The sequence below is a fragment of the Centrocercus urophasianus genome, unplaced genomic scaffold (assembly GCF_019232065.1).
Source record: "Centrocercus urophasianus isolate 14NV4802_14NV808 unplaced genomic scaffold, USGS_Curo_1.0 seq_26, whole genome shotgun sequence".
In the NCBI taxonomy this organism is placed as follows: Eukaryota; Metazoa; Chordata; class Aves; order Galliformes; family Phasianidae; genus Centrocercus; species Centrocercus urophasianus.
Window position 1 is genome coordinate 9,912,725 of NW_024884822.1, and position 27,344 is coordinate 9,940,068.

At 50.9% G+C, this 27,344-nt stretch overlaps 1 protein-coding gene across 3 annotated transcripts in view; it reads right to left on the minus strand.

Annotated features, from left to right (window-relative positions):
* Nucleotides 1–2,382: 2,382 nt before the first annotated feature.
* LARP1 (La ribonucleoprotein 1, translational regulator) overlaps nucleotides 2,383–27,344 on the minus strand; it is a 39,622-nt gene continuing 14,660 nt past the window's right edge. For 2 of the 3 annotated variants that reach the window (XM_042826252.1, XM_042826254.1), the window contains exons 3-20: nucleotides 15,176–15,237; nucleotides 13,585–13,650; nucleotides 12,472–12,643; nucleotides 11,600–11,731; nucleotides 11,294–11,437; nucleotides 10,340–10,502; nucleotides 10,079–10,223; nucleotides 9,738–9,912; nucleotides 9,054–9,223; nucleotides 8,401–8,760; nucleotides 7,556–7,679; nucleotides 6,778–6,983; nucleotides 6,574–6,680; nucleotides 6,057–6,208; nucleotides 5,602–5,746; nucleotides 5,307–5,416; nucleotides 4,706–4,833; nucleotides 2,383–3,580 (exon numbers count right to left, since the gene is read on the minus strand). In XM_042826252.1, the coding sequence (XP_042682186.1) occupies nucleotides 3,368–3,580; nucleotides 4,706–4,833; nucleotides 5,307–5,416; nucleotides 5,602–5,746; nucleotides 6,057–6,208; nucleotides 6,574–6,680; nucleotides 6,778–6,983; nucleotides 7,556–7,679; nucleotides 8,401–8,760; nucleotides 9,054–9,223; nucleotides 9,738–9,912; nucleotides 10,079–10,223; nucleotides 10,340–10,502; nucleotides 11,294–11,437; nucleotides 11,600–11,731; nucleotides 12,472–12,595 (2,598 nt within the window). In that variant the 5' untranslated portion in view covers nucleotides 12,596–12,643; nucleotides 13,585–13,650; nucleotides 15,176–15,237 and the 3' untranslated portion in view covers nucleotides 2,383–3,367. The remainder of the gene's footprint in view (nucleotides 3,581–4,705; nucleotides 4,834–5,306; nucleotides 5,417–5,601; nucleotides 5,747–6,056; nucleotides 6,209–6,573; nucleotides 6,681–6,777; nucleotides 6,984–7,555; nucleotides 7,680–8,400; nucleotides 8,761–9,053; nucleotides 9,224–9,737; nucleotides 9,913–10,078; nucleotides 10,224–10,339; nucleotides 10,503–11,293; nucleotides 11,438–11,599; nucleotides 11,732–12,471; nucleotides 12,644–13,584; nucleotides 13,651–15,175; nucleotides 15,238–27,344) is intronic. The other variant, XM_042826253.1, reaches the window with a different exon arrangement.

Here is a 27,344-nt window from a genome sequence, read left to right on the forward strand (position 1 = left end):
CACAGTGCCTGATGCACAGTGCCTGATGCACAGTGCCTGATGCACAGCACCAGCAGGGTGTGCACGCAAGAGGGGGAGCACTGCAGCCCCGTCCCCATGCCTGCTGCTGTAGGACACGAGACAGCCATGAAGAGCTCAGCCCTCGAGCAGTTCCACTGTACCTGCGGATGTCATCACCTGCCCTGCAGCACAGAGCAGCTGCCTCCTGCCCCAGCAGCAGGCACCAGCTGAGCAGGCTGTTTGTTTCCACCTTCCCTTCACTCTCTGGAGATGCTGCTGTCCCATGGAGATGCTACAGGACACACAGCAGCACACAGCTCGCTGCCCCCTAACAGAGACTGCAACGGCTGGGATCTCTCCTCTGACCTCCTGCAAAAGCCACCCTCAGCCACACCAATGCAACCAAGCACTGACTCAGAGGGGAAAACTCTTCCGTGCCAAGACCAGACAGAGCCTCAGCCTCAGAAATTAGAGGGATAATTTCAGATCAGTTCAAGTTCTGGAAAATTCTATGGGACATTCTTTGCCTCTTCTATCACCCAATCAATTCCACAGTCTGATCCACAAGGAACATCTCCACAGCAGGAGTTTGTTTCTCCTAGTTTCCTGTTTTGTTTGTTGCTCAAAAGCAGCTCATCGGCATCCAAAGAACACGCACCAATGAGAGGAACACAGGGAACGCAGCAAGGACCACTTGCAGCACGTTCAAACCTGCTGCCACTTGCACGCAACCATCAAAACTTCTCTAACAGCCTTGGTCAACCCCAAGTCCAGGCTCCAAGGCTTTTCCTTCCCAAAGCAGGGCCAAGCCCTGTCACATGCACTGTATCAGAGATCCGACTCAGCTCACAGGAGAAGAGAAATGCAGACATAACAGCTGAGGCTGCAGTTACACTAAAGCTAATTGCCAGCCCAGCCTGCGTACGCTGGGAAACCCAGAGCAAGTTGAGGACCTGGACATAACATCCCAAACCCAGCCTCCAAGCAGTACCAAGCTGCAGAACGTTGTGATAGCAGCAGACAGACCAGAACAAGATCACACCATGAGGAAACAGTGAAGCAGCAGCTGCCCAATTTCACTCAACCCTCGGCTATGCTCTCAATCCCAAGTTCACAAAGCTGCCCTGTAGACCAGTACCTCTCCCTCACCTATAAAGCAAGACTTTGATGCAGTGTCAGTTCAGGAAGGCAACATCAGCCAGGATTCAGCAAGCAGCTGCAGCCACTCCAACCTCCAGCCCCTTGCCCACCTCAGCACCTTGAGTTCTGCTCAGCACCTGGTTACTCCCACCCGCAAGCCTCACAGCCATACAGACACAGCCTAAGGACACGGCTCCCTCCTGCAGCTACAAGACACAGTGCTGTACTGACTTCGAAATACTTTAGGGAAATGTTCGTTACCAGCTTTTGATTTTGCAGAGGACAATGCAATCAGCTGCATCTTTCCACAGCCCACCAAGCGCCCGCTCCGCACCATGCAAACACAGCATGCTCACAGCACATGAGGACAGCGTGCCAGAGTTTCAACCAAGCCAGCTGCAAAGCACAGGTCCTGACCCAGGGCACAGAGCAGAGCAACAGGGCCAGCAGCTCTCACTGAAGAGGTGCTCTGAGCCGGGGGCACTGATCTCACTCCTGGACCATGCCCCCCACACAGCCACATGTTTGTGAGGGATGCAACCAATATGGACCTGGGGAGGATTTGCTGGCCACAGCCCAGCCGGTGCTGCACAGCACAGCCCCCAGGACATTGTCACAGCCCCCAGTGCAGCTACCCAGGCAACAGCCCTCCTCCAATGGGCAACTGCCTATTGGGACATAGAGCAAGATTCACTGGCTGGCAGCAGGAGTTGTGTATCAGACAACAGCATCGGGTTGCATGAGGCCTTGCCTGCCCTCCCAGCACCAAAGTCCCTCCAGCTGCCTCGACAGACGCTGCCCACCTCCCAGGCACAACCCAGGCTGCTCAGAAAAGGCCGAGCGATGTCACAAGCTCACAGTCACCGTTGCAGGGAGGATGCTACAGTAGTATGTACACAACATAGGACTTCAACTACTTGGTGAGCACAAGTCTGGAGTATGACTGCCATCGGTGCCTTCCCTGCAGGAGCGTCCCAGGGAGCTGTGGGTTGGAGGAGGCTGCAGGGCAGGTGGGCTCGGCAGCAGTGCCGGGAGGAGTCTGTGGGTGTGGGCCAAACGCCCAGCACGCCCTGGGGCACGAGAGGCCAGTGAGCCTCCCCATTCCAGCTCCACCATAAGGCAACTTTTTTTTTTTTTTTTTTTTTTGTATTTTTGTGGGTTTTTTTTCTTTTTTTTTCTTCTTCAATTAATATATCCAAGGAAGAAAGCAAAGGAAGATGTCTTTCTAGAGTTTTTGTTGTTGTTGTTGTTTCAGGGGTATTGTGTTTTTTTGTTGTTGTTTGTTTCATTTTTCCAAGGGAAAAGGAAGAGGAAGGCTCCTTCAGCAAAGTCCTGTCTTCGCATGCAATGGGCCCTGGGCAGGCGGCTGCGGCATCCACGCAGATTTCAAGTCCAAGTGCCTGCCAGCCTCCCAGCTGCCATTCTTGCAGGAAGGAGTCACAACAAACCTATCCTTGGCAAAGGTCCTTTGGTTGATTTCCAAATTGTCCGTGATGGAAGGGAGAAGAGGTGGGCAGAGGGAGAGCCAGACCCGCGAGAAGGTTGGAGATGAAGACGCTGGGGAGGACGGACCGGGAAGACCAACAGAGCTGGGTGCCTTTAGCGACGGTTGGTGTCGAAGAAGCACTGCCAGACATGGGATGGGAAATGTCAGCCAGGTCATGGAGATCAGAGGCTCCGCAGCACTGCAATGCTGTGGCTTCGGCCCCTGCGAGGGAACCTCAATCCTCCGAGCTTCCTGGCCGGGCTGCCCAGCGATCCAAGGGGTGGGGACACAAAAGGAGTCACCAGGGCTGCACAGAGCGGACTTGTTTTGGTAAATCTGGACAAACCTCTAGCAATAATTTAAAACTTGATATATATATATAATAATAATAAAAAAATCTCCCCTTTCCAACCCAGCCAGAATATTTTTTGAAGATACACTAAGACACGAGCGTGTGCACAGGAGGGGAGGGATGAGAAGGAAAAGCAAAGGGTGGATCTGGTGGGGGTGGGTCTGGCTCTGGTCAGGTTTGTAATAGCAAAACGGTGTTTTAGATGCGAATCGTCTTTGCTTTCCAGCCACAAGAGAAAAAAAATCATGTGCGTTGAAGTTTCTCCCAGCAGGCTATTCCTGGGCACCCACATTCCAACTCCCTTCCCATCACACCCCTCATCCTCTTCTCTGAGCCAGTCCCCCACAACCCATCCTGTCTCCTGGTGGGAAGCAGAAGCTGCATCCTCTCTACTTCCCCACTGTCTGCGACTCTGCAGCAGGGACTTGCTGGCTCAGGTTTTTGGCATCCTCTTGTGCAGGCTGACTGGGCGAGGCGTGGGCTTGGCTGGATGGGCACTGGCTGACCGTTTTGCTGGAAGACTGGGATGGGTAGCGCTTCCTGCCATCTCCCCCTGACGTCGTTGGGTATCTCTTGTGTCCACCTTCCTCTCCCATGGGTGGCTGCAACAGAAGCACCCCAGTATCAGCACAGCCTCTATCGAATGCACATTCTCTCCCCTGGATCAGAAAGCATCCCTGCTGCAGGCTCCTGACTGCAGCCCCTCTGACCCACGGGGAACACACATACCTACCCAAGTCACACAGTACTGGGACAGCTGCTCTCCTCTCCAAATCCACCACTGCCAGAATTGCTGACAGTCTTCCAAGAAAGACCAAGCTGTCACCCTGTGCTTAAGGCACCTCCTTCCTCCTGAAAGGAACAGTGTCCAGGAGTCTGGGAGACAAAGCTACACAAGGCCAGCTCCACTCAAGCCATTAAGGCTCCCTTTCCTCCTGTTTTTCTCCTCTCCCACCAAATCACCAGGGAAGAGGCAGTCATCTATTTCCCCGTAGAGCTGCCCTGAAGCTGATGTACAGCATTCAAACCCTGCAGCAATTGCTTTGCTTTAGAGATATCAAGGCAGTAGTAACTGGAAGTCTGATTGATGATTCAGACATTATATGAAAGACCCAAGAAGTAAGAAAAGACCTAGCATGTGTCTGCATGGGCAGTGCATGCAGCTCTGCTGCTCCATTCAAACAGATATCCTCCTCTACCTACTCAATGGTTTATCTGCATTCATCACATCCATCTGAGCCACATCTCCAAACCTTCACTCATCTCTGCTCATATCCTTGTGCTCCAAGGATGGTGTGTAAGCCTTAGCTCCTCAGCTTCTGTTCAGTACCTGAACTGATCTCTGAGTACCTGAGCTGGCAGCAACACCAGCACAATGCTGCAATATCCAGCCTCACTCACTGCCCAGCTAAGATACAGAGAATGGCCTTCACTTTCCAGGGAAAGGAAAGCACACAGGGCTTCTTAATAAATCTCAGCCCTGACTGGCTTCTGAGCTTTTGCTGTCTCAGCGATGCAGGATCCTTCAGGATGACACAAGACTTTGAAGTGCTGAGGCTGCTTGTTCTTGGCCCAGCTGCAATGATGCACTATGACACTAGGTGTCACTGACTCCCCTGGCCACAGTGCTCAGCAACCCTGTCTTGAAACCCTCTGCCCTTGGAAAGGCCTTGGAGCAGCTGTGGGGGTCCTTCACTGTGGTGTGTGGGGGCACTGTTTCTACTCACGTCCACTCGGAAGTCCTCGAGGCGCTTGAACTTGCTGAGGTATTCTTGCAGTTTGCTGTTGATGTCCAGATTTTTGGCTTTGGAATATTTTAAGAAGGCCCAGAACTTTTCCAGCCCATAGAGCTGGCCTAGAGGGGGAAGAAAATCAAACCAGGAGTCAGAAGTCTTTCCTCAGGGCTTCCTCACTGCCTGTCCCATGGGCCCACCTGTCCTACTGGTTGGCACTGACAAAATACAAGGAACCTGGAGGAAAGCAATCTACATCAGCATAGGGCAGCACCCTTGATGGGAAATGGCTCCAGGCTCTGTGACTGGATTGGTGACCACAATGAGTGGTGGGAAAGCTGTGACTTTCCACAATCTAGCTCCATATTCCCATAGCTCCATATTCACTAAACCATCTCCTGCAAAGCAAGCAGCTCTGCTATGTGCAGGAGCATTTCTTACCTGCAGGACAGCAGGGCTCAAGGATGTCACAGCCTGTCACTGTCAGACACAGAATTACATGGCCTTCCCCAGGTCACAAAAGGAGGCACAAGAGCACATGTTCATCCAGGCAACATCACTGCTAAACTCAGGTGAAGGCAAAGGAGACACTTACCAGCTTCATAATCCTTGATGGTCTCTTCTTGAAAGTCTTTAAATATGTCTGGCCGGAATTTCTTCTCCAGCCCATAGCTGTAGTATCGGAAAAGGCACTCCAGACCATACCTGGAACAGAAGAGTATGTGGTGCTCAGACACTGGTGCATGCAACACCTAGGCAAGAACCCTGCTGCATCTCAGAAAAAGGATGTGATCCAGGGTGGTCCTGGTCTTACCTTCAAGCCTTCAAAGACTAAATACCCTTCCCACAATCCCATCTCAAAAAAGGCCATTCAGCTCTTCTACTCTTACCTGTATCCCTCTTTCCCATCCTCCACAGCCAGTTGCTTAAACTCCTCATACATTTTCTTATTGAAGTGATCTCGTAGGAAGAAGGACCAGAATCGGAAGAGCGTGTTCATCTCCTGGGACTGACCAATGCCCAGCCGCTTTCGCTCTGTTTGGGAAGAACGGCTGGTTACAAGACAGATGCTTTCTCCCAGGGAACCAGCCAGACACAGGGGATCTCACTGAGGAAGGTCTTATTTTATATATATATAAATTTATATATATAAATTTTATACATATTATTGGACACCATTAACTTTCTGGACCATGAGGAATTATCTGCCACCAGCAAGCTTGTCCTCCAAGACCCCATTTACCACTGTGCATGGACTCTGCTGCCATACCCCATGCCCCTATACAACAGATCACAAGCACCCTGCCCCACACCCAGAGGGAGGAAGCCCTCCCCACATGCCTACCGTTAAGGCAGCGCCGACGGTACTTGTGGTAGACGTGTTGCGTGAAGCCGTTCTCCTTGAGCAGCTCATGGGAAGGATGCTGAAACTTGGGCAGGGACTGCGGGGTGCAGCCATAGCTTCCAACGGCCGGAGTTCCCTCAGAGGGGCTGGAGCTGCACACAAGAGAGCCTCATCAACCCCCTTCCTTTGTAACCAGACAACAAACAACACAGTGCAGTCACGCTCCACTCTGCAACACTCATTTGTTTGTCCCACCTGTGAGCGCATCCACTCCAAGTTTGGGACCTGAGCTACAGAGCATCCTACTAGAAAGGAAACCGACACTCCCAGATAAATTGTATCTCGTTATTTCAAAACTGCAAAATTTCACAGCTCCCTCTAGGATGAGACAGGTCCCAGCTCCTTCTGCAGTCACTTAAGAGGTGACCTGCCCTACGAGATCAAACACTGCCCTTCCCTCACTTGCTCCCTTTCCTTTCTTGGTCCCTCCATGACCCCATTCTTCCATCTCCAGTACCTGATGGAGGCAGTTCGAGGTCTGTGCTCCCGGGAGTCCATCACCCAGCCCACGTGGCACTCCATTGGGGGGTTTGAACTGTGCCTTGTCTTCCTCTTCCGTGGAGTCTGTGAGACACAGTACATCAGGGACATGTTTGCTTCCTCTCCACATCCCACCTGGGAAGTCCCGGCCTCCCACCCCACGCCCCAGCCCTGGTCCTACCTTGGCATCTATCGTCCTGCCCTCCTTCACCACTGGGTAGAACCGGGGTGTCTGTGTAGGGTCCTTCAGCTGAGGCGTGCGAGGGGTCCTGGGGGTCCTGGCATTGCGGTAGTTGGGTGATTCTGGTACGGTTGTAGGCAAAGATCGTGCGATGGTTGAAGGTTCAGGTACTCCAAACAACTTGTTAGCCAAAGCATCTGTAGGTACTGCAGAGATAAACCCCCCGAAGCTGGGTCAAATTGATCTCTGAGTACAAGAGCATCACTACAGCCAAAGGGCACCCACTGGATTAGGATCTCTTGGACACATCCTAGTCCTCCTGAGACAAACAACTGCAAAGCCAGTCTGCAACCAGAGAAATCAAAGCCTGGCAGCAGGAAAGCAGACACTTTCAGGGACCGTGCAAAGTATCTGCTTTCTAGGGGAAGATCTCACCAGTGCTCTGCCTGGGCATCAGATTCCACCAACAGGCAAGCAGGGCCCAGCAGATAACTGCCTTTAAAATACTCAGCAAGGGACACTGAGATGGAAGGGTCCAAGAGGAAAGCCTCATGGAAGTCTGCCCAGATTTCCTCACTCTGTGGAGACACTCCTGCTTTTGGGCCTCCTCTTTTGGAACTCCAAATCATTTAACTGGGAGAACAACACTCCACTGGGAAAGATAAACAGCTATGGCTCTACTTGCTTCCCTCTAGCTATTTCTGAACCTCTGAGGACCACTCACCAAGAGGAAAGGGGACAAATTCAGTCCTACCCATTCCTGTCCACGTTGTCTTACCTTGCTGGAACCTGGGGGGGCCAGGAGGGACCTCCTGGTTTGGATCCACGGGGGGCTCTGGGGTCAGAGTATCAAACTGCTCCCTGCTGATCATATTCACCTTCTTGAAGTTCTCCACCTCTTGCTGCATTGGAAGAGGAAGATGATGAAGCAACCAAACACTCTGTTGTCCCCTCATCTCAACAGCTTGCTGTGACCACCACTCTGCTTGTGCAACAGCCACAATGCTGAGCACAAGATACAGCTTCAGTCACTGCAAGAGCCTGGGGCAAGTTCCTGACTGCAAGAGTCACCAACCTGGGACTCAAACTCAGAGAGGCAGGTGAGTTTCCTATAAAAAAAAGCACCAGCCTATGCAAACTGGCAGAAAAATGGAGAACAGCACAGGCCAAAAGTGTCCCAGTCATCAATGAACAGTAATTGAGGTCTCAAGAGACCGTGCCATTAAGCACTAGGCACTACAGGCAGTGCAGACAGCTAGTTCCCTCAAGTCATCTGCCGCTGCCTATACACTACTGCAGTCTTGAACAGCCAAGACCCTGGCAGACAGCAGATCAGTGGACCACATTTTCCAGGTCACCTGGTTACCAGAACCTCAGTCTACTGGCTGCAGCCTTACAGCACGTTACAGAGCTATATTTATCCCAAACATAGCACAGCATGACACTGGAAACCAGGAATCCTGAGCTCTGCAGCAAGATCAGTCCCTGCTGAGCTCTGTCCCAGTCCCGGGCCAGGAACTGCTGTACCAAACCCAAACCATCACCATGGCCAACCCACCATACCTCCCTGGGAGGAGCCATGTGCCCCTTGTGAATTCTCCTCCTCAGATCAGCCTCTCTCACCTTGATCTGTGAGTACTCTGGCTCAAACTGCTCTGTCCACAGGTCTTGCTCATAGTAGTACAGCCCGTCATTGATCACCTTGGCCAACTCTGAACTCATTTTAGCCCTGGATGTGTGGTTGCCAGTCCGGTCTCCGCCAGGATGCCGGCGTAGGTATGGAGGCGTCTGAGTCACGATGAGGATCTTGTTCACATCCCGATCATCAATTTCGTAATCTGAATCCTCGTCTGACCAGTCGGTGAACGTGTTCTTGCGGCCATCCATCTGCTCCATCTCCTCATCAAAAAGGAAGTCCAACTCCTCGGGTTCATCTTGGTCCTTTTGCTTCTGCTGCTGTGGGGTCTTTGACTCCTCTGGTTTCTAAGGGTAGAAGGAGCAATGGTGATGCAGCACAAAGAGCACACAGAGCACAGGCCTACTGCTGGGAGACCCAGCTCTTGCCCCATGTTTCTTCATGACAGCCAGAAGTTGTCTGTCTGGGGAGAACACCTTATTTATATCTCTGCCACTGAGGAGCAGCCCCAAAGTAGATGGGGGCATCGCTCATGATGAACAGACCTTATGTGGTCTGAAACCTGCTGCTCACTTAGGGTTACAGCCCCTGAAAAAACAACCAGTAGGCCTCCACCCCAATAGTCTACATTGCTACATACCTTGGGCCTGGCTGGAGAGGGCCGAGGCCTCTTCTTCACTTCAATCCATGTCTCTGAATCCAGGTCGGGCAGGCTTGTGGACAGGCCCTTGGGCATTGTCTTCAGGTTACTGACTTCCTCTGTTTTTGTGGGGACTGGACTGGTGGGACGTGGGGAGCCAGGAGCAGACTCTAGAGCCAACAAGAGCCACAAATGCTTTAGTGGGAGGCTTGAGTGGTAGCATACAATAAAGCACTTGATTTAGAGGAAGTTATTTTGGCAGCAGAGCTTGTGGGACACATGAGCAGGCAATGACTAAGGCAGGAACATTCCTGCTCACCAGCATATTGCCCCAGAGTGCTGAAAAAAATCTCTGGTTAAGGCTGTGATGCTGGTGGTGACCACAGAGCTTTGCAGGTGTGGGTTTCCCAGATATGTAGAGAGCCCTAAAGCAGGTGGTGATTTTGTTGCTCTGGGAGAAACTTTCCCATGACAGCCTGGTACGAGTGAGAAGAGATGTTCTTCTGCATAAACTCTTACAACAGCACCAATCAGATTCTCTACTTGGCTACTCAAACTCAGGCCTACAAACCAAAAGGCAGAACCCTGTCCTGGGGAACACTCATGACACTCAGGGGCTCAGACCTGCTGCGGCACCAAGCTGCGTCTCACAATTCCCTCCCTCCACAACCCCCAGACACTAACCTGTCTCCTTCTGGAAGCTTTGCCGGGGCACAAACTCGGGGCAGTTGATGAACTGTGAGAAGTCAGTCTGTGTGTAGTCTGCCATAGGAGGGCCAGGCAGAGCCCACTTTTCTGGCTGCTCTTTTCTTCTGATCTTCTGGTCCACAATTTCCACCACCTTGCTGTCCTTTAAAGCCTAGAACCAAGCAAAATCAGGTCAGCTCAAGGCCCTGCTTTGGCATACTGAGGGACTCAGCTTCAGTCCTTCCTCCCTATGTGATTCAAGAGGAGGAGGGAGCAAGTCAAGGACAAGAAAACAAGAAGCCAGACAAGAGAGAAGGTTCAGCCTTCCTGGCCCTCACCTTAATGATGAGACTGATGTCAGTAGTCAGTGCCTGTACCCGGTGGAAACTGGCAATCAGGGTGATGGGAAGGAATCCATCTGAGTCCATCTTGCGACGCAGGAAGAAGTCTCGCTCCAGGTTGTCCACACTGAAGTAATATTCTCTGTGTGGACAACACATCAGTGAGAGACAGATCAGCCACCTTCCTCAGGACACCCCCCCCCCCCCCCCATGGAAATAATCCCCCTGCTTCTGCTCTTGTGAGGCTGAACAGCTTACATCTGCCGCTTGATGTAGTCCTTGAGCAGTTCCTGGTCCACGCTATAGAGCTCGGTGCTGCTAATGTTGTCAAAGTAGTAAGTGATGTTGCTAGCATACTTCTGGGTGCGGGAGCCATCTGAGCCCTCAAATTTCCGGTATCCATACTGGTAATCAAAGTGCCCTGCAAGACACCAACAAGGGAACGTCTTGGTTAACACAGAGCCTCAAAATCTGCCAGACAGCCTGTGCTGCCATGTGGGGCTGGGCACCAGCAATAACAGCTCTCCCAGCACCGCCCTTGGGGGGCCCCCCCCCATGACAGCACAAAACAGGGCATTGCCAACTCATTCCTCCACCCATTTATCTCAGACTTTGCTGCAGCAGGGATCCCAGTGAAACCTTGACACACCAAGGCAAAGAGAGATCACTAACTCTCCTCCAGGGGCAATTAGATAGCCTAGGTAACGCACCAAGGTTCTGCACTGAAGTTATGTCAAGGGTCACACAGACACAGCTGTGCTGAATGCTAGTAGAAGCTCTTCCCAAAAAAGCAAAGATTCCTGTTTGGCTTTCAGTGTGACATAAAGCCAAGGCAGAATATCAGCATGCTGCAACTGCTGCACAGGAGTGTTGCAAGGGGCAGAAAACAGGTGGAAGAGCTTAGTCTGAATAACAAAGACATTCACCCTTATTAAAATACTAACAAAAATAATTTGCTGTTATTAAAATCAGCTCAGCTAGATGCCACCTCCAGAGCAGTACATAGCTCCTCACAGAGTATTTCAAATGAAGAGTCCTTTTTGGCTGCTCACGCTCCCCAGCTGGGATGACCTGCCACACTTCATTGTCTCTCTACAGCACTCTGCCCTGCCCAGTCTCCTTCAGAACTCCAGGTCACACATACATATCCCTGCACTCTGGCACGTGCCCTGTTCTCTCTTTCTGCCACAAGACGATACGAACAGCAAGTACCTCCTCTGCCCCGGCCACGGCCCCTGCCACGGCCCCTGCCTCGGCCCCGGAAGGCTCCTCGTACAGCTCCTCCCTCGCTCTTCACACTGGAGGTCTCATCATGGTCCTGCCAGGGGCGCTCATGCTTGTTGTCCGGGTGCCAGCCTGCAGCAAAGAGAGGCAGAAGGAGCATTAGAGGATGCAGGTACTTCCCCAGAGCAAGCCCACTGCCCTTGAAGCCCTTCGACTACAAAAAACATTCCCACCACGTGCCCCTGCTGCCCTCTGGTCAAGGAAGGAGAGTAGGGTCCCATTCTGAGCCCCCACCTTTCAGCTCGCCACGGTTGTTGGAGAGGTGCCTGTGCTGCTCATTTTGCCGGTTGTTCCGAGAGGCTGTTTTGTCCCGAGGCACCTCTGACTTCATGTCTATCTGCAAAGGGACCCACTTGTGTTTGTTGCCTGCAAAAGGACAGGATTTGAGTGTGACACAGGTTCAGAGAGCAGATGCTTCCATCCCACAGCCTCTTCCCTCCACACATCCCACCCAACTGTGGGGGAAGCAGTAGGGCTGACCTCTCCTCAGTTATCCCCCAGGGCCTTGCTGTCACCGAAACTCTGTAAGGGGCATAACGAGAATGCTGACAGACTCCAACTGAGACTCTTGGGCACGGAGAAGCATAATACAAAACTCCACTATGGCTTCATGCACTTGTCCTTCCTTTCCCCCCTTTCCACCCACTAAGGCTCAGGCAAAAGCAAGCCCACGCAGCAACCATAGCTGATGCAATCCACAGCCAGGAGCTCTTCTGTGTCACCACAGAGTATACTTAAGGAGGCAGATCACTGCCAGATTCCCTGGACAGACACACAGGTGCCCACACCCAGGCCCTGCTTCGCATGCTTTCCTACATATTGCAAGACACTGCTGAACAGAGCAAGGCCACTCCAGACCAGGCCCTTACAAATGCCCCAAGTAGCTATCCAAGTGCTCAGCATCTGCCTGAGCCTCTCCAGTTACCAAAATGAGACTTTGCTCAGTTGAAGCTTGCAAATACCTTTTTGCTGCAGCTGTCAGCATGCTGAGACTGCAGCTGGTCCCACAGTTTTGGACACTTCCACCCAGCTTTGGGTCACAGAAAGGAAGACAGGCTGAGCCTGGGGAACTGTCCCTGCCAGGAGTCTGCCATGTCCTGCCTTACCTTTCTTCTTCTGGGCTGACTTCTGGTTGTCATCGTCACCGTTCTTCTCCTCACCAGACTCATCTGATTTGGTTTTCAGGCTCTCTTTGCCATCACTTCCATCCCCTTTCTCCTGTTCTTTCATGTCTTTCTTGATAGGCAGTTTCCGGAGGGATGGTGCTTTGTGTGGCTGCTGGAGACACATTAGTGCAGGAAAGATGTGAGGGTCATGAGAAACTAAAGAGTTGGAGGCAGAGCCCAGCAATCCTAGTGGGAGCAGGAAAAAGAGGACCTGGCCCTATGCTGGAGGCATCCCTGCTTCACGCTGCCCAGAGCTGTCTGGTTCCTGGGGACAGACTTGTGTTTGACCAGGGTAAGGAGCTCCACAGATGCTGGGAAGTGCTCCAGCTAAGACACAAGTCCCAGGCACAGACATTACAAGATGAGAGGGACTGCCAAGAGTCCTGATGCTCCTGGATCTAGGAGTAGGTATGTGTGTAGCAGGGTTCTATAAGGGACCAACTGCCACAGGAGCAAGAGGGAGAGTAACCCTAGTGACCTGACAGTCAGCCAGGAGTTGGTGAAGCAGCATCCCAGAACAGAAAGGTTTCAACACCACCCATGTCTGGAGCAGAAAAGAAAGGCCATTCCCCTGTGTCTTTTCTTGCACATGTTTTCAGCTTCCCTAGAAAAAGTCTTGGCAGTTGCTCAGGTCCCTTTTAATGCACTGAGCAGCCCTGAAGACAGTAGATCTGGGAGCTGCTATACCTGCTCCACCAAGCCCAGGGCTTTAGACTAGCCTCCAGGCTCCCAGAATAGCATGCAGGGAGGGAGCCCAACATGCAGGGCAGCCCTAAAAGGCAAACCCCTGCACCCAGCACGCTATTCTTGGCTGCCCTCACGCTGGCACTCAGCACCCCCAAATGGCCTGGCTCAGCCAGAGCTTCCAGTGACACAGAGGAACAGGGAGGTCTGCAAGGGCCAGCTCATCCAAACTAGCCCCTGAAGCTGTTACCCGGGAGAAACAAAGAATGCAATTGCCTGCCAAACACACAGCCTCTCTGGGCACACTACAATGGAAGCAAATTACTGCAGCTCAGCCAGATGCAGTGTCTGAGGATTTTGTCTTCTCACCTGGACACTCTTGTGAGCTATTTCTCCAGGTGTTGGCCAATTTGTAGCATCACCGAAGTCACCAACCTTGTAATACAAAAGAGAAAAGTCCCATTAGTGTGCTAACTATGAATGCCATTTTCTAGAGCAGCAGTCAGAAGCCCTCCCAGCTACAATGTCACTGCCACTATCTACTGGTGTACCACATAACTGTTCCCAAGAGGCTTGGGCATGACACCCAAAGCACCAGTAGAGCCTTTTCTCCCCACTTTAGTAGGACCCCTGACTTAACCCTCAATAACTGCAGGTAAATTTACATCTGTCAGAGATTGTTACGAAGCTGCCAACAGCCCTGTAAGCTCCCAGCTCCCACTTAGCAGAGTGTATGGCACAAAGCTGCCTGAGGTAACTCACATAGTCCTCATCCCTTGGACAGGTAAAGAATGCAATTTCCTGCACACTTAATTCACCTAAAGCAATCACATACTGTCAAAGAAGCTGCCTTGACCTACTGGTACATTACATCCAGGTTTAGTTTCATTCATGGGACCAACTGCCAGTGTTGAAAACCACAAAGCAAAGGGACCATGTAGTGGAATTGGTGAAGAGGAAAAAAAGTATAATAAGCAGTTATCTGGTGGTGATACTAGCTCTATTTCAGAAATCCCACTGTCACATGGGAGGATCACCAGTCTCTTCCATTCAAGAAGTGACCTGGCCAATATAATCATTATCACCTCCTCCAGCTTTCAGAAGACATGAAAGGAAAGAACCCAAAAATCAGCTGCCTTGGCATACAATGAATTATGGCTCATCACTGAATTTACAATGATCTGGGCATAGAAACTCCTCCTTGTCCTTGAGGGGACTATTATTCCTAAGTTAATTTGTAGCCAAGTTGCCCATAAGATCAGGACTCTGGGTTCAGGTGCCATGTTTCTCTCCCTAGGAGGCAAGTTTCCTGGGAAAGCCACTTGCAGTGTACAGCCATGCTTGTTTCACAGACAGAAGCACCTTTCACAACCAAAGCCCTGCTTCCTTGAGACAGAACAGACAAGGAAGTCATATCAAGTTTCAAATGCATATTCAGTGGCTGCTGGGACAACACCAACAACCACATCCCTAGCTGTGCTTCAGCTGCATCCAACATCCTCAGAAACAACTGTCTCTCCATCACAGGTTGATTCCCTGGAACAGATTGCCCTGGTTCTTCCCGAGAAGTTGCTTTGTTTGAAGTCAATTACCCTTGCTCTCTGTGTACCACTAAAGAACAGGCTGGAGAGGGAAGAAAAAAACCTGCAGATACAAGCTTTTGACATCCAGCACTGTGCTATGAACGATCCCTTCAGGCAGGGAGGTGAACCAGGTCTCCCCCAGCCCAACTGGGCAGGAACCAGTCCCCAGAGCATGAAAATGTCAAAATGCTTAAAAGAAAAATGAGGACATTCTCCTGCACGCTCTGTGCTGACAGCCAGTTCAGTACATCAATGCCTCCACCATCACACTTGCAAAGGAAGCTGTCTCCTCACCAGACCCTCAAGGCACTCACACAGCACTGACATCTGAATCAGAAGCTAGAAGCCAGTGAGGGGCACAGCAGGCACGGACTTACCTTGCTTCCCTTGCGCTGTCTCGGGTTGGCAGCCCTCACCACTTTAGCAGGAGTTGTGTTTTCTGTAAAAGGAGGAGAATAAAACTCTTAAACACAGCTGACAGTCATGGAAGCAGAAAGCAAGCCACCTCCCTATTCAGCACAGCAAGGCTACAAGGGAAAGCTGAACAGAAGAGAGCCAGCTTTGGACGAGAGTTTCACAGAGGCCCACCAAGATTACGTGGAGGTGCACTGAACACAGAGCTCTACTGCAGCACTGTGTGCAGATATGGGGTGAAGCCACATAGTTAAACCTGCCACTCCAGATTAAAACAGGTGACTGATGCTCCAAGAAGATGGGTCCTGAACTCTGCCCCTCTGCACGAAGGCGCTCCTGCACCTAGCTCAGCCCTCCCCTCTTGGCCTTGCCAGTCAAGGAGGAAGGGTGGTGAAGAGTTCAGCTTGTTCCATGAGGCACCATACAGAACTCAATCTGCTGTTACTCACAGCAAAACAAACATGCCCTTGAAGAGGCGAGGCAGCTCTCCATGCCGACACAGCTGGCTCCACACAGCAGAGGGCTGTGGACGTGTACCCACGTGGCCCAGCCCACAGCACATGGACACCGCTCATGTCGTGCCTTGCTTTGATCTCTGGTGCATCCCAGCACGGGGCAGCAAGTTCACAAGAAGGAACACACAGAGATGGAGTCAGATCTAGGAAGGGCTTAAACCCCACTACAGCCAAGAGTATTTAAATAACTGAGTGCCTCTGGGGTAATTTAAGGTTCAATACCCTGAGCCCTGCCTTGGAAAAAGAGCTGTCAAAACTGACCCTGCCAGAACAGCAACATGGGGTCAAGCTGCTGCACCAGTCCCAAGGAAGTTGGAACAAGTTTCAACCTCTGCAGCCTTGCAGGAATTTGGTGCAGGTCTTCAACACCTGTCTTGCAGGGCATGCTGGCTGCTGTAGGCTCTGCACTACAGCAGAGCCCACTGTTGAGCACTGCCAAACAGCCACACTGGGCTCACCACTGAGGCAGCCCCTCCAGCATCAACTCCACTAAATTTGTTGGAAACAAAACCTTCCTCACTGGGGTAGGGAGGAAAGTGAAGAGAAGAGGCCCAAGGAATTGCAGGGCCTACCTGGGGACACCTCAGGAAACACCATGAATAGCCTACTTAACTCCATTCAAAGTTGGCTTTGATCTGCTGCAGAAGACAGGTCAACTTTGCCTAGATGATCAAAACCGGTATCCTTCCTTGCCTCAAAACTTATGATTCATCCTGCTGGCCCAGCCTTGCTCTGAGCTGGAGACTTTGAAGTGTCAATAAAGCAGAGCCAGACGTGGCAGAATGGAGCCATCTGCACTCCCCCACCCCAGCTCCCTTTCGTAAGGCTCCCACAGGGGGATTTCACCCCAGGGACAGCCCAAGCTCTCAGCCATGCCCCCAAACCTTTCCCCTTTTCTACCAGGAGTTTCTCAGCCTGCCTGCACTGCTTCAACCACCAAACAGTGGCAATCCCACATGTGTCTCATTCATTCCACGTGCATCTCATTGAGAATCCTGGCTCCACAGCGCAAAGCTTGCCACAAGGCTTTTAAACTTCCCTTCCTTAAAACAGCGTAGGAAGAAAGAACGCTTTCAAAACAGTCCCTAAAAATCTTCCACTCAACACCCACAGGTGTCACCAACTAAATATAGCTTCCAAATGTACAAAGTGCTACAGCATAAGCCTGCCGCCAGCCCGGTTTTCACAGGTAGGGAGCACCAGCCTGCTCTGACAGCACCAACATACCTGGCACTACTGAAAAACATCATAACTGAGCTCACTTGGCAGCCTGGCTGTGCACAGATCACTTGGCTGGAGCAGAGCAGGGCTCCTGGTCCCAGCGCACAGGCCCCAGCCGTTTGCCTGCTCCCACCTTGCTGCAGCCCAGAGGTGATGATGATGGCATCCTGCTGTTTTCTACAGCTGCTCTCCGGAGCATCAGAGGATTTTGTGCACTTTTGGGAGAGGGTAAATAAAGGGAGGCTCTCTGCACCTCCCCCAGGAAACAGGAGGGCAGTGCAGGGGTGCCAGCAGAGGAGTGGGTGCTGCAGCCTCTGTCATCTTTACGGATGAAGGAGTAGATGATTTAAAACAAGTTCTGCTAGTTTCCTTATTGGCAAGATAGGAACAGGGATGCCTTATCTAGCCAAGGTGCTGAGAAGACTAATTAGCATTTGCAGAGCGCAAGGGAAGACAAAACACACCCTGTAGAGCACTGCAGCAGCACGGGCACTGCAGCCTGGCGGGAGATCGATCCTGGGCACACAGCCAGCCCAGCACACAGCAAAGGCTGCGGCTGCTCCTGCCAGTGTGAAGAGCTGCGACCCATCGAGAGCTTTGATGGAGATGAGGGCTGCCCAAATGAAGGCAGGAGAACAAGGGGGTGGGAGCGTGCAAGCAGACAGACACACCATCTGCAGAGCCAGAGCCAGCAGCTGCATGTGCTCGGCCTCCTGCAGGGTGAGTCAACCTAACCCTGGACCTCACCTCCAATCCAACACATTTGCTACAGTGATGCTCCTTTACATCGCATTAAAAATTGCTCTCCATGTTCCCTTGCAGAGAGTCTAGCAAACAAAAAATCCAATGCACCCAGAGCACATTGAAGCTAACCCTTGTGGTCAGGTTTCAAATGGAAACCTTCACACAAGGACAACACCACAGCTTGCAGCACTCAGCAGAAAAGGCCCCCTGTCAAACTACACTGAGACAAAACTCTGCTGCTCTCTACTACAGTATCAGTTTGATGAATGGGGAGCAGCAGGGTGCCACTCACCCATGTGCAGGCACCCAGGACAAGGAGTGCTAATGAGGGATACTAGCTATTGCCCTGCTGGATCGCTGAGCAACGAAGAGCTGCTGACAGCTATCTATCACAGAAGTCATAACACTCTCTGGGTGTTATCAAAGAGGAAGAAAAAAAAAAAAAAAAACAGAATAAGAAAACTACGGTAACTTTTCTTGTTGTTCTTGTTGTTGGTGTTTTTTGTTTTTTGTTTTTGTTTTTTTTCCAAAAGGCCTTTCCATTTTGGTTCTTGGGGACATGTAAAGCGTGAGTGGAGCATCCATGCAGGGCCGTGCTCTGTCCCCATGCAGCACAGCAATGGTGCCAAGGAGCACAGGTGGCAGGGTAGCAAAGATACTGAGGGAGAATGAGGAGTGATGTAGCAGCCCTGCCACGTGTCCTGCAGGCACCAACAGACTGCCCTGAAGGCCAGGCTGGGGGCACCCCAGTCCCATGGAGGTGGCAGCACAGCAGCTTCTTGCTGAGCTGGGCAGAGCAGGGGGACTGAGTATAAACACTGGCTTTGCTGAAAACTAACTGAGCACCCAAGGGAACAAAGCAAACCATCCTCCCTCACCACTCCACAGGCCATGCAGAGCCTGCAGGCTTTAGCTTTTTGATGTAAATACTACCAAGAGATTGTTCTGTTTCACAAATCTCATTTTGCACTTATTTGGTTGCAGTAAAAAACATTCAGTTGCATCAGTATTGCTTGAAAACCCAAACCAGCTCCCTTGTGCTATGGAATGCCCAGGACAGCAGCAGGGGCAGCCAGTCTGTGAGCTGTGCAAGACTGGCAAGGGGACAGAGGCCAGTGAAGAAAGAGTGGTTTGCCTGAGGTCAGAGAGCAGATGCTAACACTGCCAGGAATTGAAAGTTTTGATCCCAAACACTATCTGCAGCCTTCTGCCTTCTTCCCGCTCATTCTCATCCCAGCAGTATGATTTCAACAGGAGCACTGGGGTCTTAATGGTATTGCTGCCGAAGCCCTCCCAAGGCCAAAGAGTTTTCTGTTCTATTACACTGTCTGTAGCATCTGATGAACACCGTAACTGGTAGGGCTGTGAGAATGCTTGTCTTTTCCTTTCAGACCACAGCTGCTACAGTAAGCAGCCCTTTCTGCAGGCATTAGGTCAAGAAGGGGGCAATCAGTTGAGCAAAGACCTCGTATCTGGAAGCACAACAGCCACTGCACAGTGAGCAGGGAGCAGCACAACAGCAGCTCTGCAGCCACATGTGCTCCCCAGTGAGGGATTGTTGTGCATGGCCAGAGACATATTTACTGCCTTACCTGGGGAAATCAAACCCTACACCAGCAAAATCAGCTCCCTGCTGATTGTAATGGATTTTTAGAGAACACAGATGAGAGGCTGAAAAAAACCTGCAGGGCTGGGCTGGGACAAGGGATTATGCAGAAGAAATATCTGCTCCTCTAGCAAGAAAGCTGCAGTGCCTGCTGCTGGCACACCACTCAGGTGCAGCATGGACACTACAGTTGGGACAGCCTCTGGAAGGACAGCCAACGCTTGCAACTCCCAGCAGGAATTTGGAGTCCTTCAGGGCTCTGCATGTGCTCCAGCCCTAAAACAGCACACATCCCTCCTTTGCCCGGGATCCAAGTCAACAGAAGTAAGCAGTTCTGCTCCTGAGCCCTGCTAGTCCACAGCCTGGCATCTAGGCAAAATTGCTGATGAAGGTGGTTTTTCAGCCAAGGGCTTGGACTTTGTGCTGGAGAGACAGAGGCTCTGTGCTGCAAATCCTGCTGGGGCAGGAGACAAGCTGGAAGCCACAGATTCCCCAGAGCACAGGATGATCAGCCTACATGCCTCATGGTCTAACAGGATCCACGTAACTATCTTGCAGGGATGAGTCTCCAGACTGTACTCCCTCCTCCCCCTGTTATGCAGGATGCTGCTGTGCATACCAGCCAGGTACTGCAGCCCATCCCTTTCCTTATGAGACAGCCGCTCTGGCAGTGCTGCTCAGAGGTCTTCAGGTGAGCAGCTGAAGAGAGCAGTTTGAGCAAGGGGAGCTGAGCACTAAATGTGTCTGAGCAACTTGCAAAGGAGAGAAGAAACTCCTAGACTGCTAACACTAGGAGGAGAAGACATTGCTTTATCCTCCTGAGAAACCAAGAGACAACTACTTGATCACACTATTTTTGTATAAAGACTCATTTTCAAGACACAGAAAGTCAGCAGGAGTACCAGCAGCTTCCCCCAGAGGTAGTTTCCTCCTTTAGTTTTCAGAGCACGGGGAGAATCCCTCTGGGGTGCAATACATAGGACACACAGGACAGACCTATGAGCACAGCACTGACCTGCAGAGCAGTTTCAACAGGGCAACAAACCAGGGCCAATCTGTATAGGCTCCACCACAGCTGTGATCACAAGAGCAGGCTTATGATTCCAGAGAAGAGCTGGGAAGCCAAACAGAAACAGCTGTACACAGGCTTACTACAGTGTGTTCCCACCAGGACAGCATGGAAACATAAGGCATGAACTCAAAAAAGACTCCAACTAGGTCCCAAGCAAGCCCTTTTTCCAAGGCAGGCTGATCCACCCAGTGGTAGGGGCAAGGCAGTGATTTGGGTGAGCTGGAGATATGTGCCTACCTAAGGATTCTTCAGCGTTTTGGAAGAGGTGACACCAGAATACACTCGTGGCACTAACCAGCTGACATCTCCAGCTCCTGGGACGGCAGGAACAACCTGAACCAGCTGCCCAGGCCCTGCTGCCTGGAGCACACAGTCTCCCAAATTCCAGCAGGCAGCATGGCACCTGGCCCTGACCACAGAGGTAAAAGGGATACTTTTGACACCTCTGCAATGCTAGAATTTTCTTGCAGGCGTGAGAAAAACTGTTGTAGAATGGGCAACCAGAGGAGCAAGCAAAAGATCTTCAGCTGCAGAGCAGAGCAGGATCCGACACAGCATGTGGGCAGTTCATTCAGCATGCAAGACAAACTACAGGCTCCATGGCTCAAAGCCTTCCAAGGAATTTTCTGCAACTCCTCAGCAGACAGCTCCACCTTACAAGCCCTACTCTAACAGCAAAGGAAGCAAGGAGCTGCCTACACTTCTATGCAATCTAAGCTCTGCGATGCCTGCAAAGATCACTTGCTAAAAATAACTTCAAAAAGGGCATCTGACAGCTCTGCAAAGAGCATGGAAACACTCCTCCCGCCTGGGTGTCCTAAAGCAAGATCTGGGATGGGAGAACAGGAGTTTGCCCTGGGAAAAGGCAAGACACTGTGGGTACAGGCAGCTGTAGGCAGTGTGATGGAGCCGGAGCCTTGAGCAGGCAGCGCAAACACCTGGGTTGTGTCCCCAGCTCAGCAGCCTTCCAGCTCAAGACAAAATCCTTCAACTTGCAGCCAAGCTACCACGAGGAAAAAGCAGGTAAAGAAACACCAACAAGCATTTCTAGCATTAACAGCATCAGTGAGGGCACCACAGAGACTTCCTGGCATAGATGACAATTAGAGGTAGCAAATGAACTATCTTAAGGGCAAGTGACATCTTTCCTCCTACTTTTCAAGCAACATCCTCTCCTGAAGAGAATTTCTAGAAAACTTTCAACACAGATGATATATATACACACACACACAGTGTGTGGGACATCAGGCTCACACAGAAGGGGATGACAAGAACTCCCCCCGTTCTGGAAGGAAAACCAACTTCTCCCATAGAGTCTAAAGCGAAAGTTTTTGCTGGGACAGTTGATGGCTCCTAGACCACAGGAGCCACCTCAGTGGGGTTGAGGTTAAGCGTACACAGTTGAGAAGACCCGAGCACTGTCACAGCCAGGAAGCTGGGCTGGCTCTGTCCCCAGCAGTCCCAGGCCACCTCACAGTCACCAGGGAAGGACAGCTGTGCCCACACTGCAGCATCACTTCAGCCTTAACCCAGCTTTCACAGTGCACACAAATCTCTGGCCAGCATAGCCAGACTGAGCCAGCAATTCCCCTGTCATCACTCAGGAGAGCAATGCCAACCACTCTAATGCCGCCAAAAACATCTGCAAACACTCCCTGGCAGATTAAAGAGTTAACAGAGAGGGCTAGAAAAGCTAGCATGCTCACAGCTCCCAGGCATCAAGAAGGCACGGCGGTCCCAAACCTGTGGATGTCGATCAGGAACAAGCTGTGGTTGCAGATACTGAGCCCTGAGAAAAGGTGCAAGTTGCTTCAGCTGCTGCTCAGGGCAACGAGGCAAAGCAAGGACACTTCCATGCCAGAGAGAGGACACCAGGGGAAAATACTTCTGCTTGCAGCCTGGGCAGTCCATGCTCAGTACTAAAGCAGAATTGCAAGGGCCTGGAGAGAATTCCAGTAGGCAGATGAGCCAAGTCATGGAGTCTGAGGGTCAGGCTCCTCCAAGCTGGCTCCAAGACCAGCTGATAGTTCATGACCTGAAAATCAGCAGCAAGGCAAAGGGAGGAGCAACACGATCAGGAAGTACAGGACGGCAAGGACAGACGCACAGGACAAAACAGGACTCACAGCTCCTCGTAGAAATGCAGAAGAAAAACCAACTCACTCACCTTTGGGGGCTACTGATTTGCAAATTAAAGGAGGTGTCCTACACTCCTACCAGGACTGGCCTCCACCCTCCAGGACAGACCTGCAGCAGTTTCCTTCACTCCTGCTTACCTCTGCAGACCGCTCTGCCTGTTCTGCCTGGCTCTAATGAAAAGCCAGTTAACAGTTAATTATTACCCATTGAGACACACGATCCCCTACACTGACTGACTGTCGTCCAGGAGGGATAAGACAGTCACGTGATGCAAAAATCCCAGCCTTATGAAAGCACAGGCAACTATATTTAGTTCGAAAAACGATGACCTAGTGGGACTGCCCCTTCCTGTGCCCGGCCCCTTTGAGGAGCAGATCTCTGATGTGCACAGGAAGCTCAGCATTGAGCCAAGCTACAGGGTTGAGACCAGGACACTCAGCACACAAGTGATGCATGGTGTGCACGCACACACGTGTGTGTGCACATACACTGGTCATCCCATGGGATGTCCTAGAGCACAGGCTGGGGAGACCTTCCTTCCCTCCTCATCCTTGGTGTTGCAGGTCACCTTGCCAGCAACAAAAGCTGATAAGCACCAAGAGCCACAAACAGGACCCAGCCCAAGGCCCTGGACTTTATTGTGGAAGCAGGAGGTATGCTGGGAACTTCACTGGTGTGACTAGTACAGGGGTGGCACTCGGCAGAAAGGCACCAGTTGCTGGTGTCTCACCCAGGGCTGGCAGTAGAGAGTGGGGCTCCATTGCCAAATTCAGCCCTGGATAACAGGAGGGAGGTGATGCTCAGACCTGGTGATGGCAGGCCCAGGGCTGGGATCAGCCCCGCTCCTCTTCCTACAGTGTAGCTCAGCCAAGGAAGCAGACATGACTGTACTGAGAACAGAAAGGGAGCAGAAGCAGCTGTGCAGAGGTCATGCATGTGTTGTCACCACAGAGAGGGCCCCAGAAAAAAGGTGTGTGGTGACAAAAGCCCAGTCCTGCACGAGCATCATCTGCTCCCCCCTCCCACCTCAGTGGAAGAGCTTCAAAAGAAACAGCCTGAGGACCAGACATCATTAATCTCTTGTCACTGGCAGAGGGGTTTTCTCTGCCTGCATCCTGCTGCAGCCGATGAGACAGCACAACCAGCGGAGCCTGCAGCACAGTAGGGAGAGGTCACTGTGTCGCAGCCAAGCCCAAGGCTGTGCACAGATGCAATCCCTTTAATGGCCGTCAGCCTCTTCTGCAGCTGCAACTGGGGACTTGGAAGCTGACAAAAACCCTTCTACAGAAGCATCTGGTACTTCTCACTGTAAATATTTAACAATGAACAGACAGGAATCGAGAGCCAAGCGCTGCCGTGAGCCCCTACAGCTCCGTGCCTCCCACTTGCCAGGAGGGCAATGCACACTTCCCACAGCAGGCACCAGCACAGGGAGTGAGAGGTCACACAAGGAAAAGGTGTAAACTCAACACAAGCACGCACACCTCTGGAGAAGCTGTCATCTCAAAGAGGAGAACCAGAGACTCAATTTCTAGAAAGGAATTGTGAAGGAATTCAAATAACATAGCCAATTCTTCCCTGATGATTCCTGATGTCAGGGTCTATTCTCCTAGCACAGGAAAAAAACATCTTCACAAGCCCTATATCTCAAGTTTGTGGCAGCGAAATCCAAGATTTTTCTTAACTGTGAAATAACACATACTGCCAACTTCCTTCCAGAGCACACAAACATGCAGATCCTGCTATACCAAGCATACTTACCCAGCCAGGCAGGTGGTTGCTTCCCCTTTCTCAATACACAACACAGAAGCGTTAAAAAGACCCTAATCAGAGTGAGCCTTCCCAAAAGAAGCCACAGACAGAAGGAAGTGCAAAACAGCACCATCTCTCCTAATTTAAAGACAAACCTCCTCTCCTTTTCTTTATAAAAGACTAAAAATTGGAAACTGCTTCTGTACAGTGTGAGCATCGCCCACATCTCTTTATGAAAGAGCTTCAAGCACACAATTCAAAGCAGCAATTTGTAACTCTAAAAAGGTATCTCAGTCACTGCTGACAGTTTTCCAATGATCAGCTCAGGATGAAGAATACAAAAAAAAAAAAAATAAAAAAAATCAGGAACAGCATGACCAATACAAAGAGCATCGTTTGCTGCTGTATGAAAAACCAGTGCATCCACAACTGAGCCCTGCAGTCAGGTCTGGTCTCTGCATCCCAACAAGAACACAGCAGTTAGAGACATATGGAGAAATATCAGTCAGATGGACCAGGGGCAGACCTCTCAGAGGTCTGACCAAAAAGGCTGGGGTCCTCCACTACTAAGAGAGATGGGCTGACAGTGGTGCATGATATCAGGATGGCACTGCCTGACACACCGAAATCAGGAGCGCTGCATGAAACTGGTAGGAGATTCACTGAAAGCAAGCAAAGTACTTCAAACAGCAGACAACAAACTTCAGCAAGCCCTGTGGCAGTAAGTCCTGAGAGGCAGACAGGATGGGCAGTCTTGCAGAGGATTCACAGCTGACATCCACAGAGGTCCCAGTGGTGACATCCCTGCTGTCCTCATCCAACAGCAGGGGTGGGGAGAAGGAAAAAGCCTTTCCTTCTGCTCTACCAACATACAAATAAGCCCAGCATGCACTTTCGAAGGATGTTGAGATCTCTCAGGTTTTTTCCTGAACTCCAGATCACAAGGTTTGAAGTGGCTTCTGAAAAGCAGCCTACATCTGAAGTACGGTCGCCCAAAGTGAGCAAGGAGAGGACTGAGACCCATTGTACCAGACATGGGTAAATCAGAAGTCTCCTGGATAGAGCAGTTTTATTTCCAAAGACTGTTAACCAAGCAGGATGCAAGCACTGCCTCCCTTCCACCTTCCTGACACCAGCACATGACACCCTGCTGAGGGCAGAACACCTCCAGCACCCCATACCAACAAGCAGGTGCATGCTCTGGGGCATGCCACAGCAGCTGTGCCTACAAAATGGCTGGTGCTTTGGCTCAGGCTCCTCACCTGACCAAGTCCCAGCTCTGTTGCCACAACTCAGCATTCTCAGTCACTGTGCCAAATACTTCCTTGGGCAAAAGGACAACTGACTTTTCATCAAGAAGGGAAACTGGCTATAAAGACCCATCTGGCCTGGTAAGATTAACCTTATAGAATAGGCACTGACATAGATTATTGGAGTCTGGGTGATTTGCAACAATAGAGTGTAGCAAATTGACTCATTAGCAAAGGAAAGGAGGTGAGGAAGTCAAAACCAACAGCTTCAGAAGCGCAGAGCTGCTCAATGCTAGAAGCACCCTGCTGGCAGTGCTTCTCTGCCCTTGCCTGCCACATCCACACTGTGCTGTGCGCAGGGGGTATCAAGCCTTTTGAGTGAGCTTTGGTGTATAAGGAAGAAAAAGCACAATTTGAAGGCTTTTCTTGGAGAAGGCATGAGAAAACACGAAGTGCAGTGTCAAGAGGCTGCTATCATTAAAAGGAACCATGTTTAAGCTTTCCCCCAACCCTGTGGGCAATGTTTTCTGCAACACCCCTGACATGTAACATGCTCTTACTGAAGCACACGCTATCATCTGTTGCAGATGCACTCTTATGCCCCACCCCAGAGCCAGCTGTGAAGGTCCACAACCAGCTGGAGCACAGAGGATGGAGTGGTGCCAACCAGAGGACATCTGTGCATCTGCAGCACAGGCAGACAAAACACACCATCCAATGAAGGCAGACATTCAGTGGGGCAGAGGAGCTTCTTACAAGAAAAAGGAAGAAGAAAATCCCTCAAAGTCACAGAATTTTTTCTGTGCAGTCATTACTCCATCCTGGCTTCAGGCAGGCTGTACTCACTACACACGAATACACCTCTGCTCCTCCAAAACCAGCTTTAATACTCTACTTTCATGCATGGTATGAACGCAATAAAAAAAATGTGAAAGGCTTACAAATGGTTGGGTTACTTTTGTAAAACCTAGAGAAGCAACTTCTGCAACACTAGGGGAATATCTGGCTGTATATCATGTTAGCTGGCTAGAGCTTCAGAAACAAATATACATACTCAACTTCCAACTGCCTGCTCAATTCATGAAGCCAAATTACTGTCTCCAGTGTCACACCATACCTCTTAAAAAATAGTGATTTACTTTTTACTGAAACCAGCTTTAAGATAATTGAGCTGATTTTCATGCTTCCAAATCTCAATCATGCAACGCTTCACAATCAGCAGCAATTTACCCTCACACCATTGTTGCAAACTGGGGAAATGCAATCCTATTGCAAAGCCAAAAAAAGCAGACAGGAGGTGGACACAGCAACGTGACCAAGGCTGCCCAAGGCCACATCAACTACAGCCCCATACTGCCACTGCCTTCGCTACAGGTGTCCAAAAGGCACTCTAGCTCCTGGGATAACAGGATATTCCTGAGCACTCTTGGTATCCCTGAGTGAAACATAAGCCCCTCCTTCAACACGAGCTCTCCAACAGCGTCAACCTGGATGAAGAGCCCGTGGCAGTCTGGGAAAAGCAAGAATTAAGGTGACTGATGCCTGCTTTAAAAAGCTACTAGAGTCAGGCCCCCAGCTGAGCACAGCCTCCCTTTTCAGCTGATGAGCCCAAGCCATTTATGCAGGGTCCATCTTTACAAGGCTCTATGTAGTCTGGGGTTCAAGTTAACCCTGGTCTTGCATTGACAGCAAACAGGTGCAAAGGGCACCACAGTCCTTAATAGAGATACACAGTAACAACACACATACTAAATACCCAAGGGGAAATTTGGATTTTTTAAAGTATTGCAAATTCAAGTATACACCTTCAGGTGTGTGGGCACATCAAGATGT